General features: G+C 42.2%; 1 protein-coding gene across 3 annotated transcripts in view; it reads right to left on the reverse strand.

The window, feature by feature from the left end:
- Positions 1 to 2,687: 2,687 nt before the first annotated feature.
- rptor (regulatory associated protein of MTOR, complex 1) overlaps positions 2,688 to 17,937 on the reverse strand; it is a 153,898-nt gene continuing 138,648 nt past the window's right edge. For 2 of the 3 annotated variants that reach the window (XM_046402669.1, XM_046402678.1), the window contains exons 30-36: positions 15,481 to 15,528; positions 8,756 to 8,862; positions 7,642 to 7,769; positions 6,284 to 6,370; positions 6,084 to 6,200; positions 5,672 to 5,801; positions 2,688 to 5,549 (exon numbers count right to left, since the gene is read on the reverse strand). In XM_046402669.1, coding sequence (XP_046258625.1) covers positions 5,481 to 5,549; positions 5,672 to 5,801; positions 6,084 to 6,200; positions 6,284 to 6,370; positions 7,642 to 7,769; positions 8,756 to 8,862; positions 15,481 to 15,528 — 686 coding nt within the window. In that variant the 3' untranslated portion in view covers positions 2,688 to 5,480. The remainder of the gene's footprint in view (positions 5,550 to 5,671; positions 5,802 to 6,083; positions 6,201 to 6,283; positions 6,371 to 7,641; positions 7,770 to 8,755; positions 8,863 to 15,480; positions 15,529 to 17,937) is intronic. The other variant, XM_046402687.1, reaches the window with a different exon arrangement.

The following is a 17,937-nucleotide window of genomic DNA, read 5'->3' on the forward strand; positions in this document are numbered from 1 at the left end:
GTCTGCTCCCCTTTTCAACCAATCACATGTGTTCTAAGCCTCTCAGCAGGCTAACCAACTGTTCAGAGGCTAGTTAGACCCAATCAGCTTTGACAAAGAGAAACACTGTGATTTGTCTTGTCACTTGTGTGCATTTTCATTAGAACATCCTTAGAGTGCTGTAGAGAGAACTCTAAATTACTTAGCTAGCTGCTGCAGCTAATAGTGGCTTGTAAGTAATATTGAGTAATATTATTACTAATTATTATTACTAATAATATTGAGTAACCCTGCTAGTTAGCTGTAGTCAGGCAGCATGTAGCCATTCTCCCATTTTCTATACCGCTTATCTGTCTGGGTTCATGCGGGGCTCGAACCTAACCTATCCCAGCTGACAACAGACGAAGGCCGATGTACATTTGTCAATTAACCTAACGAGCACGTTTTTGGGATTGTGCGAGGAAACTGGAGTTCCCAGAGAAAATCCACACAGGCACAGGGAGAACATACAAACTCTGTATAGAGAGGCACTTTTCCTGTGAGGCAACTGTGCTAACCAACGCACCACCGAGCCGTCCTTGTAGCCATGTTAAAAATATGGAAGAGGCCATTTTTTAACATTGTTTTACTGCGTATTTTTGAACAGTAACTAATTGCTTAATTTAAAATGAGTCTTTTCGCATTGTTGCTTTAGCTAACTAGAGTTGGCTAGCTAAATTTCAGGTGCTGGGGACAGGTGATTGGCTTAAAGGTGAGCAGTGTCTACACCTCCGCTGTCACAATAAGTGAATTATAAAGTAAAAGAGTAACTGGGGATAGACACTTTGAAATAAGCATGTCTATTATGAAATTACATTTTATAATTTACTTTTCATAGTAATGAGAGGAACTGTAAAATTTCATCACATTATTATGTTTTAGGTCCATTTGTTTAACTCTATTATATTTCTCTGATTTAGTTAACATTTGTTTCTCCAGAACACAAATAGTGGCAGTTTTTTGAATTATTTGAGGTTTAATATTATTATTATTATTATTATTATCAGTTGTTCATTTGCAAATCGAACAAGTTACATCACTGAAACCCAATTATTAGACTATTACTGTGCAAGTGTAGGGTATGGATAATGTATATACAGTATACTCCAATTTCATCCTAACCCCTATCCAAACAATTATTTAACAGCTGCAAAACTATTCTTTATCACAAACAAAGGCATTCTCCCTATGTCAGTCAATTTAAGAGTCGTGTGCAACATTACTCAGCCTTGGAAAATAATCAATGTATTTTGCAGCTCTAGAGCTTTTACTGTCAAGTCTGAAAAAATAACCCTAATAATTTATGGGCTTGACCCACACAAAAGATTACAATTCAGAATATTTTGTTCTCTACAGCCTTGATGTTGACCTTTTTCTTTCACTTAATCCATAGGGTTTAATATGACGTCGGCCCACCCTTTGCAGCTATAACAGCTTCAACTCTTCTGGGAAGGCTTTCCACAAAGTTTCCGAGTGTGTTTATGGGAATTTTTCACCATTCTTCTTCAAAGCGCATTTGTGAGGTCAGACACTGATGTTGGGCATGACGGCCTGGCTCGCAGTCTTCGCTCTAATTCATCCCAAAGGTGTTCTATCAGGTTGAGATCAGGACTCTGTGCAGGCCAGTTGAGTTCTTCCATACCAAACCCATCCAACGATGTCTTCATGGACCTTGCTTTGTGCACTGGTGTGCAGTCATGTTGGAACAGGAAGGAGCCACCCCCAAACTGTTCCCACAAAGTTGGGAGCATGGAATTGTCCAAAATCTCTTGGTATGCTGAAGCATTCAGGGTTCCTTTCACTGGAACTAAAGGGCCAAGCCCAGCTCCTGAAAAACAACCCCACCCCATAATCCCCCCTCCACCAAACTTCACACTTGGCACAATGCAGACAGACAAGTACCGTTCTCCTGGCAACCGCCAAACCCAGACTCGTCCCTCAGATTGCCAGATGGAGAAGCGTGATTCGTCACTTCAGAGAACACTTCTCCACTGCTCTAGAGTCCAGTGGTGGCATGCTTTACACCACTGCACCCAACGCCTTGCATTGCACTTGGTGATGCATGGCTTTGATGCAGCTGCTTGGCCATGGAAACCCATTCTGTGAAGCTCTCTACGCACTGTTCTTGAGCTAATCTGAAGGCCACGTGAAGTTTGAAGGTCTTCAGAGCTTTACTCTGCAGAAAGTTGGCGACCTCTGCGCACTATGCACCTTGATGACCCCACTCTGTCATTTTACGTGGCCTATCACTTCATGGCGAGTTGCTGTCGTTCCCAATTGCTTCCACTTTGTTATAATACCACTGACAGTTGACAGTGGAATATTTAGTAGCGAGGAAATTTCACGGCTGGACTTGTCGCACAGGTGGCATCCTATCACAGTACCACGCTGGAATTCACTGAGCCCCTGAGAGCGGCCCATTCTTTCACAAATGCTTGCAGAAGCAGTCTGCATGCCGAGGTGCTCGATTTTGTACATCTGCGGCCATGGAAGTGATGGGAACACCTGAATTCAGTTATTTGGATGGGTGAATGAATACTTCTGGCAATACAGTGTATTTCTAATGTGTCTCAATAGGGGATATGTGATCATACACATGTAGATTAAATATTAGAAAACCACAGCATATTATTATTTCAAATGCAAATGCCAAAAAAATACAAACGGTCCGGTGTTGTATTTGGTTTATTTCAATGATTTCATCTCCCGTCTTATAAACCAGAGTCAGCAAAGCAGTCTAATGTCACAGAGACAAACCTGATTGTTCATTTTTCCTTTCTTACTGCTTTGTTAAAGTCTCTTCTTTTTCTCCAGATCTAAAACCTTAAAACTCAAAACAGGATACCAAGAGATGAATGTGATTCTGAGCAAATGGCCCATTGCCAAAGTGTATTACTTGGGCTGAGCCAGTAGAGCAGTTGAGGCCTGCTAAACGACAGAGAGCGCTCAAGAGCTCAGTGACATGGTAATGGTGGGGACTAATGTGGTGACCGCAACTGCAGTCGCTTTACAGACTGTATGGTGTGTGTTCCCAGTTCACTTTCAGTCCACGAGTCTATTCCTTCAGAGGGAAAAAAGCTAAGCTTGGGACAACCGATGCAGAGGGGTGAGGTGAGTGTGGTAGGAAAGAAAGGAGGGGGCAGCTGATGGGGTACGTTGGCAATGAAGGGGACATGGAACAATGTGTGTGTGTGTGTGTGTGAGAAGGTAAGGCTGTCCCCAATTTTTCCCTCCACCTCACCAAGGCTAAGGCAAACAAAATGCCAGCAGAGTTAAAAACATAAAATTACAAAACTTGAGGAGGAAAAAAAAAATTTTTTTAAAAAGCTAAATAAGCAAAGCTGCAGCCCCACAGAAGAGGCGTGTCCATGGTAATACTGCGCAAAAGAGAAAAAAAGAAAAGGACCCCTTCTTGTTAAGTGTCTTTCCCAAAACAGCACCACAATGATAATTATGTCAACAATTTCCATAATCTCTGGAGAGAACGTGCACAAGGTCATGTGACTGACCACACCTGTCCGTCATGCTGCAGACACTGGCAAAGCGGGCAGCTGACTGACCTTGGTTTGAGGTGGCTCATGAAGTACCTGAGCGAGATTTAGGATGCTGACTAACACTTAACACAGTGAGCATGTACAGCTCTGATGCCACCCATTAACATGCAACTCACTTTATGCCTCACTAAGCTAAACAAAATCAAACCAAACATGTCTGTCCATAAAATTAAAATAAAAGCTCAAAAATGAGGGGGAAAAGAAACCTTGCAAAAGGTTTTATCAGAATGAAACATGGTCCAAACTGTGAGGCAGCGGGTGATCCCCAGTGTGAAAAATACCATGATGAAAAGTTCTCTAAACTTACAGTGCTCATGGTCAAAGGGTGTCTTGACTATTTGGAAATAAGAAAGCTATGCCTCACTGCGGTCAGATAAGCAACAGAAGTCAACTTCTATTTATGTTTTCTAGAAGCCAGAAAAAGATGAACTGGCACACAAAGCCAAAAACAAACAAAAGATGTGTTTTGGGGACCAGTGCACTCAACTGAGACAGGTCAAAAATGTATCTGAGAGACTTCTTTGGGTATGTTTTGAAGTGACATGTGGAAGATTTAGACCGAAGATTTAGACAATCACAGGGAAATCAATTTAATTGATGTCTTTCCTGCCACTGGTGTGAGTGGATGGGACAAAACGCACCCATCTGGTACTCAAAGTACATAAAAAGAATAAATTACACTTCTGTGAATTAAAATGGGTGTGTTTGTATTGCTATACTGAGGCACCACTGGGTGCTGCAGATCAGATTCTGGGCAGGAATAACTTCCTTAGACTATCAAGAGGATGCAACGCCGCTATTGGAAATGCTAAAGAGGAGCTTGAGGTTAAATCACTGGAGGATTTTATTGCTTTGCAGGGCATATAGGCAGGATACCTGTAGGACTGGGTGCTTAACTGTTACCAATCCAGCTGTCCTTTCATTGTGCTAGATGTAAAGGTTTATCTCATTCTAGGGGTAATAGAGGTTTTCCCTTTTCCCTGGCAATAAGTTAAAAAAACAAAAAATGCTCCTCTGAGCCACAACAAAAGGGCTTGCATGTGGAAAACATGATTATGTTTGGCACACTGGGGTCAGGAAGCAAGAAGGGGAGTTCTAGCATGGGAGCAGGCATCTTTTTTGGGCATCATTTAAGTCCAAGGCTAAGAAGTCCCACTGTGGGGCACATCTGTGCTATAATGCAGTTAAACACACACGCACGCGTGAACAAACGCTCATCACATCTGTCCGGTTGACATGTCAGGCAAGAATCAGCACAAGTCCACCATCTCTGGGTCCATCCTTACAAGTGTCCTGCCAAGTGGTGCAGCAAAGTAGCAAAACTCTCTGTCCTTTGGCTGTGAGACGGCAATCAAAATTAATTTATAAACACGCCAGGGTCCAGTGGACGGCGAGCCTGTCTTTTCTGTACCAGTGAATGTGTTTCAGCAGTGAGTGATGTCCTCTGGGCGACCCCACCAACCTCTCTCGCCACTTCTAGGTTCACTGGGGTCACAGTTAGTTCAGGTAGTGATGCTCACTGTGCGGCGAGGAGGAGCCCCAGAGATCAGGGGGTACCACTTCTTTAAAATAGAACCTCTATTCTTCTGTATACGCTATTTAAATATACACACTCCTTAGCACAGCCAAGTCTACAATCATTAGCTTCATAATAAGAATATGAATAAACAATAAGAATAATAATTATTATGTGTATATACATATACATATATGTATATATATATGTATATGTAGTCGTTCATAGCATGAGTTTTTGTGAGCAGCCTTCACTAGAACATTCAGGGTGGTAATTGCATATGTACAACAAAAATTCGTCATTTACATCCCGGGGCTTGAGGCTCAGGGTCAGAAGTCATATGGTGGCGGTGGTTTTGTTGGGAAGGTGGGGAGGTGGTGAATGCTGGTGTGTTATCTAAGCCTCTTCTCTGCTGAATAGATGGACATGTAGTAATCATTGCTGCCCACTGCCAAGTGTGGCTGGAGGGAGACAAAGATAAAAGGAAGGTTAAACAGTCTGAAATATTAGAGAATTACTTGACTGACACAGACATATGACTGCATGAATACTGGTGTGGTAAAAATAAGAAAAATAAGTTTACCCAGTAAGGATGGAAGGCTAAACAGCTGATAGCCCCAATCCTTTGTCCCATAAAGCCGTCATAGTATTTAATGTTACTGATCACATCACCGTTAGCATTGTAGACAGCTATGAACTGGTTCATCGATCCACTGGAGGGCAGAGGATAAAACAGAGCGAGTGAGTGTCTCAGCTTTATACATCACATCCATCAAAAACTGTGTGAACTGTATCAGATTTCTTTGTGAAATGAAATTTCACCTTCTAGATGAATTTCAGGTGTATTGCCCAGTTATTTTTTTATTTTTTTTTGTCATCTCAAGTACATATAGAAAGACAAATGAAATAGGAAGACCAAAAAGAAAGAATGAATCTTGCTTGATCTTGATGAGTTTTTCTTGGGGCTTAGCCTGCATCATCACAAACAAACTCACCAGGCAAACAGGTTGGCCTGTGGGTGGATATCCAGGGCTGTTAACCCCTTCACTGTCTGCAGCACATTGATAGAGTCCGGGGTCCGTGGTTCAAAGAATCGAATGTCTCCATTAACACTGGTGTAGAGCATTAAAGTCAGTATAGGCAACCAAAAAACAAGTCTGGTTGTGTTACCTGAAGAGCTAAAAAAAGAACATACCTGACGCTGATAATATGTCCATCTGTCTCCTTCTGCAGATGAGCTTTGACCACCCAGGCTCCATGCTCCCTGTAGGTCATCACCCGACTGCACAAAAGACAGAACAAATATCAGCTAAGGTAACATTCAGCTGTGTCTTTCTTCACAGTGACCTGATACGAAACACAGGGAAACAACAGAGCTGTGAGACCGTGAACATCATCAGCTCCATTCCACCGACATTACAAGTTAGTAAGAAACAGAGCAATAATAACGACAACAAATAAACTGAAGAAAAGAAAAAACAGAGCCTAGCTAATCATCCCGTGACCCTAAACCAAGTAACTTCCCTGGATATCTTTCACCTATATTTCTATTTGTAATACTTGGCCTTGTCAGACCTCACCAAATTCAATATGCTTTATCCATCACAGCAATGACTTCCAGTGTCAAAAACACTAGACCGTTCCTTTGGAATAATGAAGCCTGTGCAGTATCTAACGGCATTAAAAGTTGTGTGTATGTGCTGAAACCATTCCTCTCACATGCCATGATTGCATTCTTCTATAATAAAAATAAAAAGCTACAGTAACCAGAAAAAAAAACAGAGAAGCGTGTCTCGATGTTGTAACATGTAATGGGGGTGAAAAGCCAGTGGGTGGCACCATGGGATCACGACTCAAAAAGCAAAAGCAAACTGTTTCCTGCAGACTGATGTGGCATTAGAGCTGAAAAACTATAATCTTACGACCATCTTTTTAGGACTGAGCTGTGCCTGAATTACTCACTTTCCATAATGCACTCTGTTAAACTTGGTCAAATACATCCTGACAGGGAGTGCATTTGATCTCCCTTAATTTCAAGGATAAGACACTTGGTGAAACATCATATTTGACTATTTTCTCCCAGTGCTGAAAAGAAGATGCAAATAACGCAAATTTACAACAACTGACAGTCCTGTATGTGCTGATTACTGGTCCTGCACTAATCTCATGGGGAGCAACATAGTTGCTGAAAGATGTAACTCCATGCCTCAGGAGCTATTAAATTAGCTTTACTTAAAGATTTATGGGCCATTTCATGGTTTAACTGCTTTGTTTTTTCCCTTTGGGATTGAAATTAAAATATTGTTTAACCAACTGGGGGGATACGGTTCCACCAGGGTCCATTAAAAGAAGTGGCAACCCCAAAGGGAGATTTACAGCACATTAAATGTAATAAATATAGATTAAAGAAGTGAATAATGCAAGACTCTGTAGGAATTAATGCACATAAAAACTGCTGTGTGTGTCATTGGATGTATTTAAATCATGTCCAGACAGTAAAAGAGAAAAAAGAGCTGAGAATTTAACAACCAATTTAACAGTGGTGTGTTTTACCATTCATTCGGACCCATCCTCCTGTCAAATACTCGTACAGATCCGTCACCCAGACCGGCAACAATGAGCGAACGCTGGGAATCACAGGAAAGGCTGGTCACACAGCTGTCTGCTCCTGTCGGGATGTCCTGATGGACACACACAAACACACAGAAATGTTTTAAAAGAAACCCACCAAGGTATCACGGTCATTGCTCAATGCTCATCTCACACTAAACCTTTGACATCATCAGTCATGTGCTCTGTTGACCGTGGGCTCATTTGAAGTTGGACCCAGCCATCAATATGCAGCCACAGGCAAGGCTGGGCCATTTGTACTTGTATTAAGTCCATCCATCAAGGCAATGATTAGCAGGCTGAGGAACATTAGATGTGTAAAAGCGGAGAAAAAGAAGAAACCACACTAATGGTCCTAGGTGTGCCACAGATTTCCATTAGTTTACTTTAAGATTCAGGATGTTGCTCCGCGTTCAGGCCATTGTTAAAGATATTATATGTAAAATGTATGTATTAAAATGTCTAAAAATAACTAACTTAAGTTGCCTGCTTACATTTCCCCAAAGGCTTCCAATGTTCAAACAGAAATCTGTAATTTTACTCAAACTAACAGTGTGCTTCCATTGGTTGCTTGTTACTGTAACTCAAAGGAGAAACACAGAGCGAGGAAATAAGTCTGCAAACGCGAGTAAAACTTTCAAACATCACCTAGTTTGTGAACATTTCTGCCCAAGTCACGTCAGATAGATTTTCAACAGCAATCGTGTTTAGCAATGAAGAAAACAACTCTCATGTTGAGAGTCACTAGTTTACTTCGTCGTCAAGCTAGATCTTTTGTCTTCATTGCTTTGACCGAGAATCCCCCAAGGGCCAGACATTACATCCCGCGCATTTAACCATTTCTTAATCAATGCATTCATAGGATCATTTTAGAAAATGTGAACACAACAGTCTTGCAAGACTTGAATGCAACAAAGTTTCTCACCAGCTAATACTTAGCTACTGTAATTAGCTAATGTAATCCTTGAGCCAACAGCTACGCGAGCACCCAGTTCAGCTGTATTCCTTGTGAAATGTTTTTGAGAAAATCGAACATTCAAACGTGCACATTGAGTACCTGGACCTTCATCTCCCTGTCAGTGTCCCAGATCCTGATGACTCGGACATCTCCGGACGTCATGAGGAGGCCCGTCTCCTGCTCCCAGTCCACAACCATGCCTGCACCTGCAGCACAACATGACACAGCACTTAATGGACAGCATGTACACACGAACACACATCAGCACATGTACACTCCGTAGAACATACACAAGTACTGTGTGTTGTTAAAAGATACATTTGGACTAACATTGCATTATTCATTTAAAACAAAATATGTCATTAATAATCATTATGATTAATATTTAAAATCTGATATGTCTGATACAGTTATAAAATATTAAATTACTAAAAAAATTTGTACATTCATGTGACATTTGTACATGGTTTGGAACATGACTTAATTTAATCCATAAGTGGAAACTCACACATAAACACAGTCAGACACAACTGTTAAACACACCGACAACATGTGTTGATCCCCCTAACACACAACACACACACAATCTGTTGGAGGTTTAAGAAAACTCTTGATGCCACATGTAGCAAGTCAAAGGAAAGATTAGTGCAGCTTCCTTCCTGATCCGAATCAGTCTCTTACAAATACACCACAAAGAATTCAGAAAACAGAAACACCGTGAATACTGCAGAGGCTGCAGGTGCATAAGCAAATTTTCATGTGGATTTATCACACACTGTCACCAAGACTGTGTTTCTGCTAAAGCTTTCTGAGTGAATAAACGTGAATTTCATGTAGATGAAAGCGTGGTTTGGCACTGTGCATCCTTCCCAACAAGACGACCTCCGGGAGACACAAACGCTGACCCTGGAAATGAGCCTGTCAGCAGATGCTGGCTTAGATGAGTCAAAATGCCACTTCAATGAGAAAGTGAGGAGGGAAAAAGCCCAAGTCAGTAAGACTCTTCATATACCGGCAGTCACAGCAGGAATCAAGTGAGCAGTGCTATGTGAGCCACACTCGGCCTGCTGGCTCAGTGATGCCTGGCAGAGGCCTCTGGCTGCAGCCTAAAGGCATCAGTACGCAGTACGTGAAGAGCAGCATCTGTCCTACCACACCTACCTGTTGACAACCAGGGCCATTTCACACGGAGAACCTATCGCCTATTTCCACTCTTCAAACAGTCTTTTTGGTGTGTCCAGTATAAGAGAGTGCCACACTATGCTTTGGAGGAGAGCGATTGCCTGCGTGCAACTTTAATTACATTTTTAACAACCCCCACCCCACAACTCTACACCAGGCAAACAAATCCTTTGACAATAACTCCCATCACTTTTCTGTGCTGTAGGCCTGTGAATGCTCACTAACAGAGAGTAGCTGAGTCGGAACCTTGGACACAGGGACATCATAACTTCAAACTCAAGTAATGAACTTCCTGCAACCAAAAGTGAAGCAATTTTATGGTGTCCGCTTTTTGGAAAATCACCACAGAGCCCCTGGTGAATTTCACTTTACATCAAGTCAAAAATTTTCAACTTAGGACCCATAACCTTTTCAATATCAATTTTCACTCATGTATTGCCTTGTCTTGTTAAGCAATTTCCTTATACCCCAGGGATATGCTCCAAATTAATAGGAAGCAAGCTTTACTTCATACTCCTTACAGTATGAATGCATATTTAGCACCCTGCCTTCCAAGGTTAGGGTTAAACGCCATTCCAACAACATTTCATACAAAATGGGGCTAAACTGGGCTAAAATGTCTTTAATATACACTATGTAGACCAAAGTATTCAGACACACCTCTTTCTGGGGCTGTTTTTCAGGGGTTGGGCTCATCCCCTGACTTCCAGTGAAGGGAAATCTTAATGCTTCAGCAAACCAAGACATTGTGGACAATGCTATGCTTCAAACTTTGTGGGAACAGTTTGGGGAAGGTCCTTTTCTATTCCAGCATGACTGTGTCCCAGTGCACAATGCAAAGTCCATAAAGACATGGCTGGAAGAGTTTGGATGACCTCAACCCCATCCAACACATTTGGGATGAACTGGAACGGAGACTGTGAGCCAGGCCTTTCGGGCCAACATCAATGCCTGACATGACAAATGCTCTACAGCATGAATGGGGAAAAATTCCCACAGAAACACTCCAAGATCTTGAGGAAAGCCTTCAAGAAAGATTGGAAGCTGTTATTGCTGTGTGTGTATTGCTAGGATGTTAAAATCCCTTCACTTTTGTCTATATACTGTACTTCATGGCAGACATCTATAAAACTGTCTTGTCTAGTTTTGTGGTCTACAATGTTAGGCTTGATTCTGGACAGCACATAAGCATTCACAAAAAGATTAGCACAAACAGTCACAGATGACGAAATATACATCTGCAAGTCGATGTTCATTCTTGACTTTGAAAAGTAGTTTGACAAATGAATCCGAAATAAAATAAAGTAATCCACTTATTAGCAAATCAAGTTGCGCATACTAACCTAAGCATTAACAGCATCTACCTGCCTTCAAAAGTATTTCTCGGCCATTATATACCTTCATTGATAAATTGGTAATAGAGAGATGGCTAGTAATGAGACGAGAGAGATGAAATGACATTCAGCAAATGTCTCTGGCCTGACACAAACTGAGGGTGCTGCAGTTCAGACTTCAGAAAATCATCAAAAACTATGTATGTGGCTACAAAAATGTGGAAAGCATGACCACATTTTAAAAGCAGCTCTCCATCTTTCGCTCTCAAGAATGCTTTTACCACAAAAACTACAAAAACAGCATCCTTTTCTCTCCTTTTGAAGCTCAACACACCATGCTTCGTTTCCTCCCTTTCCTCCTCCTTGTTCTCTCTTGTTCTCCTCCTGCTATTTTCTCTCAATCAATAACCAAGGATAAGGACTCCATTACTTTGATCTTCTCTGACCCAGCAGAACAATAGTGAACATGTGCAGTATTTGCTATCCTTTCTCACTGCTCATCTCCTCCACGTGCCTCATTTTTGAGTCGTGACTTAGCTTAACTTTCTTCTAGCGAACCATCTGTGACAGGGCTTTGTACCGTTCCACTTGGCTAAGAGTGTTAGGAAAACCCAAGCCCCATGTGGTGGCTTCAGATCCTCTACTGTGACGTCACTCGGCCCACTCAGGCGTCACAACGACAACAGCGTGCCACATGCAAGGGAATAGCGTGCGGGGAAAACCACTTCACAGAATCTCGCTTCAGTCAGCGACACTTTCACAGTCGCATGTGGGGACGCCTGATGCTGGCTCATTTCAGGCTGTGAGAAGAGAAGAGGCACTCCCTTTGAAGCTTTCAGAACAGTGATGAGGAAATCTGGGTTACAATGTGTGTGTGTGTGTGTCTGGGGGGGGGGGTTGCATTTGAGGAAGATTCTCCAACACACAAAAGTGTGGGCATGTATTTCCTCTAAAATATGGAGCACATATGCCTACAAAAGTTCTTCTATCTATCTGGCTGGACTGGTACTTGTCGCTACACTACATTGATGGATGTCTGGATGTCCACAAGAGAGACCAGTAACAAGCTGGTGCAGGTTATTCTGTCTAAAGTTATGTTACATTTTTCAAAACTTAAGTATGAAGCCTTTGTTTGATCCACTCCTGTTTTCACTGTTAAAGGTACTCAATATGCTGTTAAAACCAACCAACGCTTTGTTTCTTGTGGTCAACACTAAACCGCTAAAAACAGGTTAAAGGTCTGCCCTGGAGGGAAACTTTGTGGGCCTGAGCAGGTCTTAGTTCCCCACACAGAAATCGATATAAGCATGGAGAATAGAGATGTGAGAGGGAGAAGCAGGAGCAAGGGAGTGTGGGCAATGTTCCCTCAGCTGTAAATCTCACCACCTTACTGAGGTGGAGGTATAGATAGCTTCAATGTGCATTGTCTTTTTAAGCCTGGTCTCTTTCCCTTACTGCATGAGATCAAATGTCTTCCCCCAGTAAAGATATCAAAAACAGTGATGATATTGTTAGCAGAATGGTTTTTCCCTTGTTTAATCTTGGCAAGGGTGGAATTTTTTTTTTATCACCACTAACGGCTGAGCTGTGGTAGATCATCTTGTTCCTGTGCCAGTGTGCCGAGAAAATTCCTAATTTGTGATATAATTATCTACTCCTTTGCATAAATATCTTTGTTTCACCCTTTGTCTCTCTCAGGAGAAGGCACCTCCATCTGCATTCTTATTCTGCACCATTATCTCCAGTGATGGACTAGCTCTCCCACACACTGCTGCTCATTAAACAGTGTGGCGGCCTTCCTCGGTCTTCAGCCTCTTTCCCTTCATCATGTTTGCTTTGAAAAGGTCCTCCAGGACTCCTGTAATAACGCTTCTCCAGGATTACCGGGGACTTGCCCAGCATGCGTGCGCCTCTAACAGAGGATGAAGTTATCTATGGGAGTGCTCTGACTGGCAGGAAGTCTTCTCTGTTATGGCATTTGCTTATTTGTTTGAGGTTTGGAGTTTGAGGCCTGGCATTTTGGGGAGGTAAAAGGCCTTGACCTGCCTGGTTAACAAAGACCTTGTGAAATGAAGCATAATTTACATGAGATTAGCACTTGCTGACATGATTATTGTGGACAACACTAACATCTTAAATCATTTTACATCATTCACAACAGGGGACAGCTGAAACTTAACACATGATTTCAGGTAACCTCACAGAACTCACTAAATCACATTAGAACATAGAACTTGTGACAGGAGTCTAAATGTGGAGGAGAATCTCAACTTGTGAAGGTATAATCTTACCGAACTTAATAAGTCTGAACAGGTCACTGAAACTGAAAAGAGGTGTACACATGAAGTATGACAATGGTGGACACAGCATACTATATACTGAATCCCCTTGTTCTACATTCCAGTAAAGGCTATAGACTAAGTGAGTCTCTCTGATGACTTTTTGTTCCTGAAACTTCCAAGTCATGTGCCTCTCTCCCACTCCACACCGAGTCCTGTTCTGGATCTAGAAAGTTCCCACAGCCCTGATGTTAACAAGGCACCAAGCAGAGGAGCCAAATGTAGCACAGGACACAGCATCTGCCTCCCTAAAGCCCTACTTTCACATATGCAGCCAAAAGAAATGGGACAAAAAAAAACAAAGATAACACAGGACTGCAGAGGCAGGAATGAGTAGAGAAAGCACAGAGAGGTGAAAGAAGAAGGGGTGGCGGGTGCTGAAACATTAACTACATGGGGATCAGAACTTAATTAGATCGGCTCTCGGTCTGATCTGCAGAGATGTGACGTCTCTGTGCTCTGCTGTGCAGTAGCCACAGGAATGGTTTCTCTAGTCTACGCCAGCAACGGTCCCCTAATTTCACTTGTTCCTCTGGAGTTTAACAGGCTAATCCCTCTGGCGAGACGGCCTCGGTGGCCCTGTGCTATTAAAATCACACAGCACCGACATGCTCCCAATTAAACAGTGACACCTTTGAGACCAGCTTGAATAAGGATATTTTTTATACTTGAGAGAAGCCATTTTGAGTTGAACGCGAGTAACGGGGCAAAGCCTGTTTTAAGAGAGAGCTCGGCTATACCAAAGACAAAAGTCTTTTTTCCTCTTTCTTTAAATAAGCATCTGGATGGATTTCAGCCACATGGCCAAATGTGCAAATTTGCTCTCAATTAACAGTTTGCCAGCCCCCTCCCCAGCAGTGATTTTCACAGATTATCTTAGCAACTGTAACTTGGCATGTCTGTCAAACTAGGGGGGGGGGGGGGGGTCTGTCAAGCTCTCATGATACTCGGCATTTAAACAGGATGATGTTCTTTGTTGTCTTTCCAAAACCAAAAAGACAAGTGGAACATGGTCAAAAAACTCCTTCATCACAGCAAACCGGTCCCCTGAAAGCGCCTTCCTGTTTTGAGAGTTAACCAAAGCACAAAATGTACACCCACCACTGGACCAATTTGGCATCCTACATACACGTCAGATATTATATATCTCTTCAAAATAATAATAACAGTAGGAATAACTTTCTCTACACAGCATCAAACGGACAATGCTGTTTCTTCATTATCACTAACTGGTGAGAATGAATGACTTTTTGGGACAGATTCAGTCTTTCAGCATGACACCATCTCAATACATATATAAAGTATATCAAGGATATACAAAGTAGAAAATGAAAGACCCCTTTACAGGGTTCTCATTTTAAACTGTGTCACCTGGAAACAAAAGTCAGATAAGGAGGGCACATTTCCAACTGACTCACGGGGCTAATATCAGCATAATTAGTTACTTAGATTCACCTGAACAACAGCTGTCATCCCTGCTGGTAGATTGATCCTAAATTTAGTTTTTTGCTAAAAATAATAGGTCTGTTTTTGTTTACCTCAGTCTGAAATGAAGGACCCATTGTTTCAAAAGTTACTAAAGAATTGAGAATGGTAACTGTCTCCATTATCATTGTAAACTGCAGTGTCACGCTAGAACTGAAAGGTAAACCGACATAAATGTAGTAAGTTAAGGGAGCGGGGCTTTGCATGTTATTTATTTATTTAACTTATGAGAAAAGCGTGTGCGACTTGTTGAAGAGGACATGTTAGCACTTGGAGAACACATTTCCCCTACTTTCATAGTGAGTCTTTCAACTTTTTGGGATGACATGAATGAAGTGATGGAGATTCACTGGACAGATGAAGGGATGGGGGTAGGTGGTCATGGGACCAAAATAAAACAAAAAAAGAGGCATGCTTCTGGGTGTTTAGTGCAGCATCTTTGCTCTGGGGGTGAGGAAGTCCAGAAAAGAATGGTGAAACTCACCTCCTTGTTTACTCCTGTCAAGATAGATGGAGACCCTTCTGGCCAGACCTGCGAGCAGGGGGGGAGGGAGCAGATGGAAGGGGAGAGGGGGAGAGCGGAAACGCAACAAAGCAAGCAACAAATTAGCAAGGACCCCCCCTCGTGCATGGAGACCCACCCACACACACACACACACATATAAAAGTAAGACTTCATGAATACACTCCACATGCATTCAAACAGCAGAGGGATGAACAAGGCAGTGGTTTCCCAGCGTGGAGTCTCCCAGATGACAAACAGTGATATGCCAGGATCAAAGAACAAAAAGAGAGACTGAGAGAGGGGCATGAGCTGAGCTGCTGCAGTGAAAACAGGGGCTGTGGAGGCTGCAGGGTCCCCAACCTCCAAGCCAAGAATCCCTTCACCACAGGGCAAAAAGCTCGCCGAGAGAGAACTTTATGTGCATGAGAATGAGAGTCTGGGTGATGGAATAAATCCATTGATACCAACACATGAAATGAAAAAGTCTGATAGCAAGATTTGTTCTTGTGGAGGAGTACATTATCAGGAAAACTGCTTGTTGCCTTGTTCATCCTCTTGAGACGGGGAAAAAAAAAAAAACCCCAAAACAATATCAAAGAACTGGCAAAGTAACAACAAGCCAGACAGACTTAGTCTACAGAGATGGTTCACTGCTGACAAAAACAGAACAAAAGCATGTTATTGGACAACAGGGAAGGGAAGAGTGAGGACAGGTTGTGCAGGACTGGTGTGTATGAGAAATTGTTTGTGTGTGTGTGTGTGTCTGCCAGCGTCTCATTGAGAATCGTTCACAGTCTTACAGCAACTGCCTACAGAGGCAGAACAGGTTTTTTGGCAGCACAAAGTCAGATCTGTGTAATATTTCATCAGGTTTTACATTATTAATGGCTCTGAGTCAAAGCTAAAAATCTAAAACTTTCAAAACACAAGCATATAATTATTGTACTCACACTGAAAGACCTTCCGAGCAACAGTACAAAGTCTAAACAGGTTATTGGGCCAGGAGGCGGTGTACGTGAATGCACTGGCGAAGACTGCGAGAAACTGTAAATGTTTTTCAAGTTTCCTTCCACGTTGGGGAAAAAAAGAACACTACAAGCTGAAGCTGGACTTTTCAGGAAAAAACTTTTCCATGAAAGATCTCAGTCGAGTGACTATTTATATAAAAATTGATGCCTCCACTATAGTTTTAATGCAGAACCGACACAGCAACTGTCACTAAGGATACACCCAGGATAACAAGCACACCATTAAATGTTAAAGTCTTAGTCAAAACAAGGCTGTGGCTCACTGCGGGAGAGTCCTCCGCAGGGGAAGAGTCTCTCGGGGTGATTTGTGTCGCGAGCGTCACACAGACAGCGATGCTAGTTAATTGTGTCACCTCTCCACAGGTTCCCAGAGAGCTCTGGAGCTTTGTAATGACGGAGACACATACGTGCACCCGTAGCGTGGTCTACGTCTCCGCACAGATATCAAGTCAGCCAGTGAGTCAGTCAGACACTCATCCTGACAGCTGTGCTCTCGTTCCTGCCAATTAGCCAAATATTTATCTCATATTATATGAGATGTGCTCTAAAAATACTATCTCAAAGTTGTCCACCCACACATCCACATCACGTGTCCACGCTAATAGAAATCATTCCAAGACTTTCTCAAAGCAGACAAAAGTGGTGTAATTAATATGTTTCAAAAAGGTTGTCAAGTATTTGTAGGAACATTCAACAATTGCTTCAGCTGTCAGTTCCCTAAAAAAGAAAAAAAAAAAAAAATCAAGACTGAGGAACGCCCGAGGTAGAAAATGTGACACAGTGGGTAACCTGGCACATCACAGAAGTGGGTGGATGTCTCAGACAAGTGTGTGCTGTGGGTGTCGGGCCTGATTCATATATTTGTGAATAACTTTGCATCATGATGAAAGCCTGTCAACGCAGAAGGTAAACATGGCCACCAATGTCTACAGTCCATGTTGAAAATGACTACCCACCGAGCAAATAATTAAACAATGGCTAACTTTGTGTTTTTGTATCTACACAAACGTGACTTTGACTGTAGGCCTCCAAATTAAACTCACCTACTATTTCCTCAGATATGACAGGTATATGAGGGATATGTTGTATGTGACAGATTAGGACAGTCGAGGATGATGGCTGACTTTAAGTTAATGTTAATTTAGTTTTGACTGACGGGACTAAATTCAGCCACCAAGCCACCAGTGTGGCAGAAATAATCTACAGCAGGGTGTTTGGAGTTTAGAGGGTTTAACTGCATCAAGGCAAATCACCTATTGTAACAAGCATACGCCTGGATACTCCTGGACCTGGACTCCTTGACCTGCTTTAGTGTTCTGGTATGTGTGAGCTCATACAACCATTGTTGGCCTGCTTCTTATGACAATGTTTTAGAGAAGTACCGGTATTATTTGTTGTGTTGTATAAC

The sequence above is a fragment of the Scatophagus argus genome, chromosome 2 (genome assembly GCF_020382885.2).
Source record: "Scatophagus argus isolate fScaArg1 chromosome 2, fScaArg1.pri, whole genome shotgun sequence".
Lineage (NCBI taxonomy): Eukaryota > Metazoa > Chordata > Actinopteri > Scatophagidae > Scatophagus > Scatophagus argus.